Genomic DNA, 12,176 nt, shown 5'->3' with positions numbered 1-12,176 from the left:
TTGTAATCATGATATAACTCCTACCTGAAAAAAGAGGAGGAGAAGGCCACTCCCATACCTATGATAGCAGGTCAGGTGGTGTGACTGCTAGCTGATGGATCCCAGGGAAAATAACACAAGTAAAGAAAAGACCGATAGGACACGACATGACGATTTCAAGCACCTCAAATTCCAAACCCGGCAGGCTCGACACATGTCCACGACGCATCGCCACGTTCACCATCTCACTCCTCCATCAAGCGCCAAGTGTCCCGCTAACACCATGCTAGAGACCTCCAGAGCAAGATCACAGAAGAAGAAAGAGAGGGTCGTCCTCCTCCATCTCTCCCAAAAAAAAGCTCTCATCAAATTGAGACTTCTCTTTGCGTTACCGAGAAAGAAGAGAAGATAACATAAGCTGAAAATGGCGCAAGAAACGTTGAAGCTTGTTTCCCCATGCATCGACCACGAGGGCCGGCTCCCCCGGAAGTACACCCGCGACGGCCAGGGCGCCCGGAAGGACATCTCGCCGCCGGTGGAGTGGTACGGGGTTCCAGAGGGGACCAAATCTCTGGCACTCGTGGTCGAGGACGTGGACGCCCCCGACCCGTCGGGCCCCATCGTCCCTTGGACCCACTGGGTGGTCGTCAACATCCCTCCCTCCGTCAAGGGCCTTCCTGAGGGCTTCTCCGCCAAGGAGGAGGAACTCGGCGGCGAATACGCCGGCATCAAGGAGGGCACCAACGACTTCAAGGTCCCAGGGTGGCGCGGCCCTAAGCCACCGTCGGCCGGCCACCATTTCCGGTTCAAGCTCTATGCCCTCGACGACCTGGTCCATCTCGGCAACAAGGTTAATATCTTCATCGCTATCCAAAGACCTACTTATTTGTTCAAGTCCTGTTAGGACGCCTGGGCGTTGAAGCATCTTAAGTATTGTTACTTGGATGTTGATTTTTTTATTTATTTATTTTTTATTTTGAGCTACCATTTATTTCCATTCCACCATCTGTTATCGATTGTGCTTATTACTTCTTACCATGGATAAGATACAAAGATTGTTTGCTAGATTTGTCATTATGATGATATATTCACCCGTCAACCCTTGCATGCGTTGTTAGATTTGACACACGCCCCCCGCTTCTTCTTCTTCTTCTTGAATCTCTTGTGATGGACTTGCACTGTGAAGACATTTTAGCACGTTGATGTGCATCAAAATATGTGCCAATGAAGAGAAATCTTTGCGCAGCGTAATTTTGCACCGAGCGAGGTATGGGCACATGCATAATTCTGAAGCTGAAAACTTGTGCAATTTTATAAAGAGGTGTAATTAATTATTATTGTCGAAGATCTGACTGGAAGTATATATACTATGACTTGAAGATTATGATTAAGAAAAAGAAAAAATTCGTTTCAACTCTTTGTTTTGATTAGGTCTGAATAGAGAGAATAATTAAAGATGAAGAGGAATGCATGACACAATTAAAAAGAACCTTGTCCTAGCTATTCCAGATCTTGAGTTTGTGAATCGTTCGCTGCCAAGATGAAGAAGAATCCGTACAAGAAAGAAGGAAAAAAAAAAGTTTATTGGTTATAGTTTCTTTTTTCTTCCTTCTCCTTAAAAATAAAAAAAATATATAAAAAAAAAACTTTCTTTGACATGTTGCTTATGCTCGTGGCAGGTAACCAAGGATAAGCTGTTGGATGCGATTGAAGGACATGTGCTAGGAGAAGCAGAATTGGTGGCCATCTATTAAACAAGCTGAAAGAAGCCTTCTAATCGTTTCCTTGTTTAAGTTTGGTGTGTTTTTCTCCCTTTTTTTTCTTGGGTTTCTTCCATTCCACTCTGCTGTTATGCTGAACATGTGCTAATTTTAATAAGGCATGCTTTGATCGCATTGTACTATATATTGATCAATTTGCAGCTATTCCCAATCCTTTTTGACACATCAAACTTTTATAAATAATACAAGGCGGAAGCATGATAATAAGAGCTGCTGCTACATCATTTGTCGTCGTCTTGAAGATGGATGGTTTCGTTCATTCAGGGAATTTGAATCGGGTTGTATTTGGTGCCGAATATGATGCATCACAGGATGGATGATGTGACAGCTGTCTAAGGTTGTGCAACCCTTTACCATGCATGTCACAAATCCATATATGTATTAAGAAGAATTGGTTGGGATCATGACTATTGCATGCATGTTGCATGCTTTTTTTGTTGGTAAGTCGGATTTGTTAAATCAATTTAAAAAAAACACATTCGTAGGAATCAATAAATAATAAAATATTAGAAAATTTGTCAAAAAATCTAGTACCATCATCCAAAGAGTAGATTCTGTGTGACTGATTCATCATATGTATTGTCATCCAATCTGCAGCATTTTTTGGCCTCTCTTTTAGAACAAAGAGGTTTTTTTTGCTTCTTTTTTAGAACAAAGAGGTTTTCTTATTATTATTTTTAAGAACAAAGAGCTGGAAAAGGGAAAAACGAGAGAGAGAGAGTGAGAGATCCGATAAAAAAAAAAGAGAAAGACTTTTTTTGCTCTTTATTGTATGGTTGTACTGCAGACTAATTTCTGCTTGACCTTTAGGTCTGAGATGGGCTGTGTTGCAGCCCAGTAAGATGGAATAGCCCATGAGACTCGTATTCTATTGAGAATATTAGAAAAAGCAAACAAAAATGAAGACCTGCGGATTAGATGCCACATGTGTCTGGTCGTGAGTGATGTGTACATCTCTGCTGCCAATGTGCGGTAGGCCCAGCGAGTCACGCACTCATAGTTGTAACCTTTGGACTACTCGTCGCCCAGGAGCTACGTTGCTACATATCGCAATGCGTGGCCGATAGCCGTTGGAGAGGCGGCGGACAAGGATTTGAAGCCCATTGGACAAAGATTGAGGTGCGACCTACGTGTCTTTTATATCATCATTTGTGATGATCTAAACCGATTTCTCAATTTTGAATAAAGATATTACAATGATATTACTTTTTTTTTGGTAGTAATGATATTACGTAGTTGTATTGCAATTTATGTGTGTCCGCTGTTACAAAACATCCCAACGAGAGGCTTAGGTCCCAAAAGCTTAAGCTGTCCCAATATATTTGTAATGCTAATATTTTTAAGTAGATTTTTTCCGGTACAAGAATTGGGACGCTTAAAATTTAAGAGCTCGAATTTAGGCAACATTGGCTACAGGGTTGGAAAAAGAAAAGGAGGCATGTGGTTAATTTGAAGATGAATTTTAAGCAACATTTTTTTTGGCTACAATTTTAGGCAACATTTGGACAGTTTTAGATAAGTTTTTGACATCTAAAATAGCTTTTAAAGATTGATTGAATGAAACATTTTTATAATTTTTAAAGACAAAATTAGTTTGACGGAAGTGTTTTCACAAGATAAAAGAAAGGAAGGTCAAACAGTATTTTCAGAATAAGTCACGAAGTCAAGTTTTTAGCTGCCTCTTTTGTAAGAAACTTTTCTTTAAAAAAAAGAAAAAGAAAAAGAAAAAGAAAAGAAAAGAAGCAACACATGAAATGGAATATACAAAAAGGATCAGATAACTACTTTAGTCAAACCAGCTCATACTGAGAATAATTATTTCAAGAGTGGGCTGACCTTAAATTCTCGCTTATTCCTATCCTTTCCTTTATCGACAAAGACAGAAATTCTAGAAATAAAAAAAAATGAAATAGCCATTCTGAAAGCTACAACTTTTCCTATTTCATCTTTTCTTATTCCTAAAATTAATGTAACTTTATTTACCGAAAACAGAATGCCATATGCAATCTTGGATTCTTTAGAAGTTGGTCTGGTGGTCCTACGTTCATCTATTAATTAATCTTCGTCAGATTTTACTGATGAAGTATCTCTGCTAATCATTCCTGTCCCACCATTCCCTCCTCCAATATTTTTTCGGTTAACAAATTAACCTAATGTGTGCATATATATTCCTCTTAGTTACAAGCTCAATAGTCAAAAGGCCTGGAAGTAGATAGGTCATCACAGAATAGAGCCAAGAATCTATAGTTTCTGGACATGAATTTAAGCCTGTTGCCATCGTATGATGATTGAAACTATGTTCGGAGGAACATATTCATCATCATTGCAGAGAACAATCATTGTTATAATAGTCCACAAGTTCTGATTTTCTTCTGCACTGGGCCAACCCCACAACACTGCCAATGATGACCACCATATCTCCTTATGCCAATGATGCTATTAAGCTTGCAAGATCATGACACTGGAAACTAATCGTCCCTGCAAGGCATATCTACAATGGACATAGCAATTGGTCAAGCATTTCTTCATTTGTGCTGCCCCTGCATTAGTTCTTAGGGTTTGTTAGTAGTTCATGACCTTTTTTTCCCTCAAAGTTTTGACTTCTGTATATTGACCAATATCTATTCTTCTTCATTCTAAGTTCTGCTTCAATTCAATATATTTAATCGCTTATTTTCTTGGTTGAAACATCAAGACTTTGCAGCAACATTTGAAGATCTAATCACACGTATAGCACCAAGAGCCCGGTTCTTTCATCGAATCAAATATTCCAGCTCTAGTGATGCCTTTTCATCATGCCAACTGCCTCCGGCATCATCATCGTCATCACTCACCGACGCTCCTGGTGATCGATTGTTATGTGACGCTTAAGTGATAGCATACCTAATGAGAAGGACATGGTGGTTGACATAGTGGCTTCCTTCTATTCAGAAAAAAAAAAAGACAGTGGCTTCCTTGCTGAGAGGTGAATACATGGACCCATTTCAGTGTTTGTTTGGCTGCATATGGCGATTGAGATGGCAACTTCTCACCTGTAAGTACTGCAACTACTTGAGAATTTCAGAAATAGCGTGCAGAAGGTATTAGGAGATGTTCGACTTTGGTGGTTGCAGGATGAAGTACATCTACCTTTTTTTTTGGTAAATAATTAATTTCATCTACTTCTCAAAACAATAGTGAGAGAGCATGCAGGGCGGCTAATGCCATATTATTGGATGCGTGTGAGACATGCCTGTCTTCTAAGTTTAGATGTCATAGCATGATTGGTTATTAATTTCAGCCAACAAGAACAAAAGACAGCTAAATTGGACTATATCGAGTTCGGATGGAAAAAGGCAGTAGTTTTTTTTTTTTTTTTTTTTTTTTGAGAGAGAAACACTACATGGGAAAAGGCAATGCTTAATGCTTTACAAGCTCACTAAGTAACAGGAGAATGCCTCAAGAAGTCCAAATGGTAATGCTTGGCGATTCTATCTTTTTACACCTCTCTGGGGTCGACGAATAGGGTTTGTGGCGGCGGCGCTTTAGTCCAGTCATATAAGGCAGCTCCTTTCTTGTTGTTGAGTGCTTTGATGCACCAAAGATCTTCTGAATATGATAACATTTTCCAGTGAGGGATGTAAGTCCCAACGAGATCTTGGCTTCCAACCTCTGTGACGATAACTTTACAGTCCTTGCACCTGGTTGCCATGTTGTGGACATGGTGACACAAAGATCGCATGAGTGAATCTGATTCTGGTCCCTGAGCATGCAAGCCATACATGAAATAGAACCCGAACCAAGAGAAAATATTAGGCAGGACCGGTATTCTGAGCAAAGGAAGCAGTCGATCCATCCACCTCGAGGCTTTTGACATTAAAACACAAGCCTGGTGGTGTGCTCTTCCTACCTTCAGCTTGAATGCTGCAGCAGAATTCCACACACTTAGCATCGCCCAGCTCTTCGGTGTTGATGGACCGCCATCCAATAATCCCTCCCATGTTTCCCCTAGTGGATATGCGATGAAAGTACCCAAGCTTAGCTTGTTTGCCAGTATGCTATCTATATCTTGTGGGAAGAACTCGGTCAAGCTCATGACTTTGCGGTAAAGGACCTCCGCTTGTTCTACATCGAGCTTCTTTATCTCCACACCTGAAGAGATGTGAATCATTCGATTGCCTACTGGATTCACTAGTATTGTAGGTGTTCGGAATTTAATGAAGCCAAGCTTATCTGTGAAGAGCTTGACCGAGGCCTCGTTGTCTTTGTCAGTGGCCATGTATACATAATCTACAAGGTTGGCTGCAAACCATTGTTCCATTCTGAACACCAGGCTTGAACCAATCCCTCTCCGCCGGTGTAGAGATGAAACTCTGAGACCAAGTATATATCCAACTTTAGCTCGGCCCTCCGGTGAGCCACCGGCTCTGACGACCTTTATAGAGCCACAAACAACGCCGACCAGCTCATTTCCCAGTTCAGCCACCTAACATAGATCCATGAGTACTTAGATATGATGCAATAAGATTATGAACTACAAAGTAGAGATATCTTAGCTAGAGGGAACATTACCAACATCTCATATGTCGGGCTATTGCGGATCCTGCAGAGAGGATCACCCAACACGTCGGTCTTGAAAAATGGGCTCTTCTTCGGCTCTACCTCGCAGTTTCTCTCAAGCTTTTCAAATCTCTCTCGATCTCTCTCCCTGTCATAGCTTCGAATAACAACCTTGTCACTCCCCACTCTTACTGAAGACATTCGCAAGCAGCACTGCTAAAGAAACCTCACAGCCTCTGGATATTCTTTGTTACCACCGGGTACAACGCATCGAATCACAGTCATGTGTCCTTTTATACAGCTCAAGGAGTAGAACAATCATCAAACTCTATCACGACGCTCATCATGACCTCCTAGTGTGAGATGGTGATAGAAGGCCATGCACTAAATAATTTGCCAATTCCTTTGTTCACCCAATTGTGCACCGACATGTGGGGCCAAGAAACATATATTATCTTTGCCAGAAAAGAAGACACATATACCATCAGTTGGTTGAAACAGTTAAAGTAGAGGAAGGAACGGGCATTATCTCTTGGAGTGAGAGCACATAGGAAGCCATGGAGTGGCCATCCATAAATTCTTAGAGCTTTTACGGGAATGTAGTCACTCTCTCAGCACCCATGCTACATTATGGCTTTGCTTTCTCTTTGTACTGTCCAGGATTCCCCTTTGTATTGCATGTGGCCAGAGTGGTCCTCCACACGAACTAGAGCTCCCAGAGTGTAGTGCCCACTACCATGACACTTAGCTTTCAAGCCACTATAAACAAAACAAATAGAACATTAAAGGATTCATTACGAGCACTTCTAAAGGAAGGAAATTAAGGAAGTGCTCGTCCCCCCAATTCATCTATATCTCCCCAAAAACTGTCCTTTTCACCCTAATAACTTCCATAAATCTCCCATACAACCTTGTTGGTTTATCTGTACAGTTCAAACACTTTCCATAAGCATACAATACTGACACACGTGAGTGGGTGTTCGGGTAGCAATCCATGCATGTGGAGACATCATATGCACACTTAATTAAACATTAGCAGTCATGGTCGTAATATATCTCTCTCTCTCTCTTTTTTTTTTTTTTTTAATGATAAAATGAGAGGCTAAGAAGGTAGCCACCCAGCTTTTATTTAGGATGATAAAATATTTACAATAGGTTTGAAGACAGGCGGTCAGTTACAGATACATAGATGAGGAGAAACGGGAGACGTGGCAACTTCTGAAACAAGAGCGAGAAGGAGTACATCCAAAGAACCAAGACACAGGAATAAACTCCGGAGTTCCAGATCTTTTCGATAGATGATGGTCGAAATATAACTAAATATAAACAAGCCAATTTAGGGTAATTTGATTAATCAACGAAGTAACGTTTTTCTTCTTGAAAAAGAATGTTACATTGCTTTGAGTCATAGCTAAGCGATACTTTCTTCTTTTGTGTATGTGTGTTTGTGTGTGGAGAAGATGGTAGTTAATTATTAGCCACCCCGTGAATTTGAGCCTGACATCTCTGACTTTTAGATCAAAGGATGCCAACCAGTTGAGCAAGCAATTGTTGGATCGATTATCTATAATGAAAAATTCAAATATTCAAATATAGTAATAAGAGAAAGATGTCGCCTTGCATATTAAATGTTATAACTTGTTTTAAATATGTGTTACAATTACCATTTCATCCACACACATGTGAGTACATACGTGTGCTCACACACTTGTGCATGCTTTTCGTGCTGGTGTGGACAAGACGATGCACCTAATTACTTAGTGGAGTAAGCATCCATATCTTTGTTCATTATGATTGTTATTATTTACCATGTAATACAAACTTCGCTTTGCATGCCTTTGTTCTGATCATCATTCAATCGCAAAAGCCTCTCTATCCGTTCTTTTGTAACTATCATCTTTTAGTTATGTATGCTAATCCCTTGGCCTAAGAGTAGACAGGTCCCCTAGCTCCCAACTAATTAAGAAATGATTGGTTAGCTGATACAGAACAAAAGAGACATGCACGCATCTTGTGTTCGAATGGTTTAGAATAATCGCACACAATTGCCGAGAAGGTTTATTTTAACAGATCTATGTTGGGTGCACAAACCCCTTTTATATTCTTGGGTAAAATTTATTGATAGAATTATTCCTCATCAGTTCATTGTGGAGCAGAAAGAAGGTTCCCCTAGCAAATCATTCCGCCGATATGATTTCTCACAAACAGCTTACAAAACCAAGATGCATATCATTGAATCAGACATGATGTCACCATTATGTGTCATCCATTGGGAATGGAGACATATGATGCACTAGGCTAGTAACCCATTCAGGCACCCAAACAGGAGCAAGGCAAGTGAAAAAAAAAAATCATGGGAGGCTTTTCAAGTGCAAATATGACATGCTATGAATCCAGTGGCGCCATTTGGATAGCCAAATATTTCTGGAGTCGTAGGGGAATGAGATAGCAGATTTTTCATGTCATAACATGTTAGCTTATTAACAAACATAAACTTATTTCTATCCAGTATAATTATACTAATCTAATCCTAGAGGGGCTTAAATTTTCCTGTTAAAATGATGGCCATGGCTACTAAGAGTCGTCCCTGATGGGATAAAAAGAACCCTAGTCTTTGATGGACTTTCTTCGAGGAGTCCTCCATGTCACCCTGGATCAGAATAGGCTATGCAGGCCAAAATATTATCTTAAATATTAGGCCTGGTTTAATCCTTGATCTAATTAAACAAATCCCAGCTTTCTCTGCCGAGAATCCCAAATGGACTTGTAGTTGTGTGCTAATTAAGTCATTTGGTTAGTAGTTGTGATGGGATTGGGTGTTAGTGGGCTGGGTCAGGTCGGGTCCGAACCAGGTTGATTGGTCTGAAATATGCCTTCTGTGGTAAGGTTAATAGTTTCGAGCTAGACCAACTCACTTAGTCAAAATTTATCTTTGGGTGTCAGGTTAAGTTGAGCTAAATTTTGAATAAACTGATATAGGGCTTGGCCAGACCTTAATATTTATTGAAGATCCTGTATCAGGTCTGCTAGAGTTATTATTGACCCAAATTGCAGCTCGTCCGCTTAGCTACCAATCACCATGAAGATATGGTATCCAATTATGTGAACTAGAGTAGGGCACATGCAACACAAGCTAGCGGTCCCATATCTGCTAGATAGATGTGATGAGGGCACAAATTTGTTAGTGTAATGTGTTGGTTCCATTTGTTTTTTGGCGTGCTGTGTATCATCTCCAACTTATAATCTAGATTCTACGTGGGTCTCGCTATGTTAGCTACATCACCAATGATCGTTGCATCACCAACGTGAAAAGAGTTATCACTTAACTACAAATCTAGATGAAGCATTTAGTATGATAAAATGTTTACTCGCAAAAAATTGATGTAATTAAGAGGCAAGGTATCTAATAAATATATTATTGGATTCCAAAGGAGATTTATTATATGAGATATTTTTTGGGAATTTTGTGTATATCTCTGTGAAGTAGACTTAAAAAATCGAACGGACCAGTGCCTAATAAGAAACCATCTGCCAGAATGAGCTCTCTCTCTCTCTCTTTTTTTTTTTTTTTTTTTAATTAAAGAATATATAAAATCACTTTGGGCTGTTTTACCTTACATATAGTAGTAGAAAATGTTCAAGCCATGTGGGAGGTGCAGTATGTATTGTAGATGGTACTGTTGGGATTTAAGATGCAAAACAGAAGGAATTCTGCTAGTCTTCCATCAACAGTGACTGATGTGATAATGTGATTCAGATCTGGAAATAAAGCAACTGAGTTTTTTTTTAAAAAAAATGAGGAGACAATGGAGTACGTAGGGTTCTTGGATTTGTACAGAAGATGGGAACAGTGCATTTGCCTGCCAACTTGTCTTTCTATTTTCATGTGGATATTTGGGTTGGTGACCACAAGAAGAGGTGCGGTTGGGACTTGAGATTCCAAAGTAGGTAATAAAAATTTTAGATTAACATCTCGCATATGATAAGAAAAAACAAATACACATGGGTCCAGGTTAGCTCAAAGCTCCTCGATTTGGCCAGCTTCAGGTTGAGTTTTGGCCCGAGCCCGAAACTAATTTAGTCAGGCCTTGGCTTGGGTTGATGTTAGGCCCGGCCTGGATCTGGCCCAAGATCTAAGCCCAAAACTTGGCCAGATCCTGATACAAATTCATTACTGGGATCTTCTCACAAGATTCATTTGAGTTGGGCCCAAATATTTTGGATAAAAAGAGTGAAGAATTCTGGTCAATTGGACCAATTTTGGTTGGGCTCAACCTTTCAGTCCAAATAAGTTTCATTCGGAGAGTAATTCTTTGTACATTGCATCCGGTATAGAAAAAATACACTGCCTACCTGATTGGGCAATGTAGCCACTGCATTCCAACGTATATTTAAAACCTATAGATCCGCTTTTTCATTTGAAATTTTGAATGTTAAAAAAACTCTTTTTTTCTAAAAAAATAATGACATTTTATGACTATATTATGATATCCTGCAGTCAAATTCTGACTTCCTGCATACAGGATATCATAAAGAAGGAAGGGACATTTTTATCATTTAAAAAATTCATAAATTTTCAATGATGATAATGCCTTTATCTCTTTATGACTTATAAAAGAAAATTATGATATTATGTGTGTAGGAAGTCATAATTTGATCCACATGGTGTCATAATTTTTTTTCAGGAGAAGAGTGATATTTTTATCATTCAAAAGTTCAAATGAAAAAAATGAAACTGCTGACATTAAATGTGCATTGAAAAATGATAGCTGCGTGCTTCAATGTAGCTGGATGATACATTCAATGTTAATTTTATTGCACCGCATAAAGATTTTTTTTTTATTCAAGTCAAACTTGATTTAGGTACTTGATTTACTTTTGATCTGAAGATTTTGAATGCAATGATAGGCGTACGAATGAAAAGTGAGAGATCTAACCACCACATGAATGTTGACAATATTATCATTTAACCACCATATGAATTTTTACCAAAAAAAACCACCATATGAATTGTTCACAATATAATATATGAACGTCAACAATATGAACTCAATGATAGGCATACATGAATGGAAAAGTGAGAGACCTAACCACTATATGAATGTTGACAATATTAACGTTAAACTAGGTATACTTTCATCTCTCTTTCCTCGTTAGACTAGGTATACTTTCATCTCTCTTTCCTATTCCTCTACTCCAAATATTTTTAGTGCTTCATGCTACATAATAATGTCACATGGCCGCATGCTTAGACGTCCGATGCAAGGCATGAGAGTTCCCACACCTATTTTTATTTAACAATGAAAGAAGACTTTATCAGCTTAAGCTAAGATATAGCAACCAAGCCCCAATCTCATAAAGTAATAAATCACAATCCATTTCCTCTACACAACCGCCCCAAGGGGGGTTGTGCAGTCCACATCCCACTACATCCACTACCTCACCTTTTAGTCCAACCAATACCATAAACACATCACTTGTCAACTTATTAACCATCCATTAACCTTCTACCTCCCTCCTTGATATGCGAAAAGTAAACTCTTTTTTAAGCAAAACAAATGCATTGAATTATATTAAAGACGAATAAATACGTCCATGAGAACAAGCAAATGAAATATTGAAAAGCTGAAGAGAAGCATTCGTAGAAATCCCTATGGTTAGTCACATCAGATGCTATCCAATTAGTGGCATTATTAATTTTTTTTATAAATATGAAAATCTCAAAAATAATTAAAGAACACATCAAATTGTGAGCAAAAAAATAAAAAAAGGATGCATCATGTACGTAAATCTTCAACACCATAAAAACATTTCAAAATCCCACTTTCTTATCTCAAAGGCAAATCCCTGGCCTCCCGCACGAAGTCCCAACAAAGA

The 12,176-nt window shown here is 39.0% G+C and overlaps 2 protein-coding genes across 3 annotated transcripts; one reads left to right on the top strand and one right to left on the bottom strand.

Annotated features, from left to right (window-relative positions):
- Positions 1 to 301: 301 nt before the first annotated feature.
- On the top strand, positions 302 to 2,172 carry LOC105045858 (uncharacterized). 2 transcript variants are annotated; one of them, XM_010924281.3, is made up of 3 exons: positions 302 to 829; positions 1,659 to 1,777; positions 1,902 to 2,172. In XM_010924281.3, exons 1-2 carry the CDS (start codon positions 404 to 406, stop codon positions 1,731 to 1,733), a joined length of 501 nt encoding a protein of 166 aa, XP_010922583.1. In that variant the 5' UTR covers positions 302 to 403; the 3' UTR covers positions 1,734 to 1,777; positions 1,902 to 2,172. The 2 variants fall into 2 exon arrangements, with proteins under 2 accessions (XP_010922583.1, XP_010922582.1); XM_010924280.2 differs by lacking the exon at positions 1,902 to 2,172 and having other exon boundaries at positions 1,659 to 1,884.
- Positions 2,173 to 5,238: 3,066 nt separating this feature from the next.
- LOC105045859 (probable N-acetyltransferase HLS1-like) lies at positions 5,239 to 6,500 on the bottom strand. The gene is made up of 2 exons (XM_073257493.1): positions 6,312 to 6,500; positions 5,239 to 6,225 (listed from the first exon to the last, which is right to left on the bottom strand). The coding sequence occupies exons 1-2, from the start codon at positions 6,498 to 6,500 to the stop codon at positions 5,239 to 5,241; spliced, it is 1,176 nt and encodes a 391-aa protein (XP_073113594.1).
- Positions 6,501 to 12,176: the final 5,676 nt, after the last annotated feature.

Source organism: Elaeis guineensis, chromosome 5 (assembly GCF_000442705.2).
Source record: "Elaeis guineensis isolate ETL-2024a chromosome 5, EG11, whole genome shotgun sequence".
In the NCBI taxonomy this organism is placed as follows: domain Eukaryota; kingdom Viridiplantae; phylum Streptophyta; class Magnoliopsida; order Arecales; family Arecaceae; genus Elaeis; species Elaeis guineensis.
Note: the sequence above shows the minus strand (reverse complement) of the source record. Positions and strands in the feature narration are given on the sequence as shown.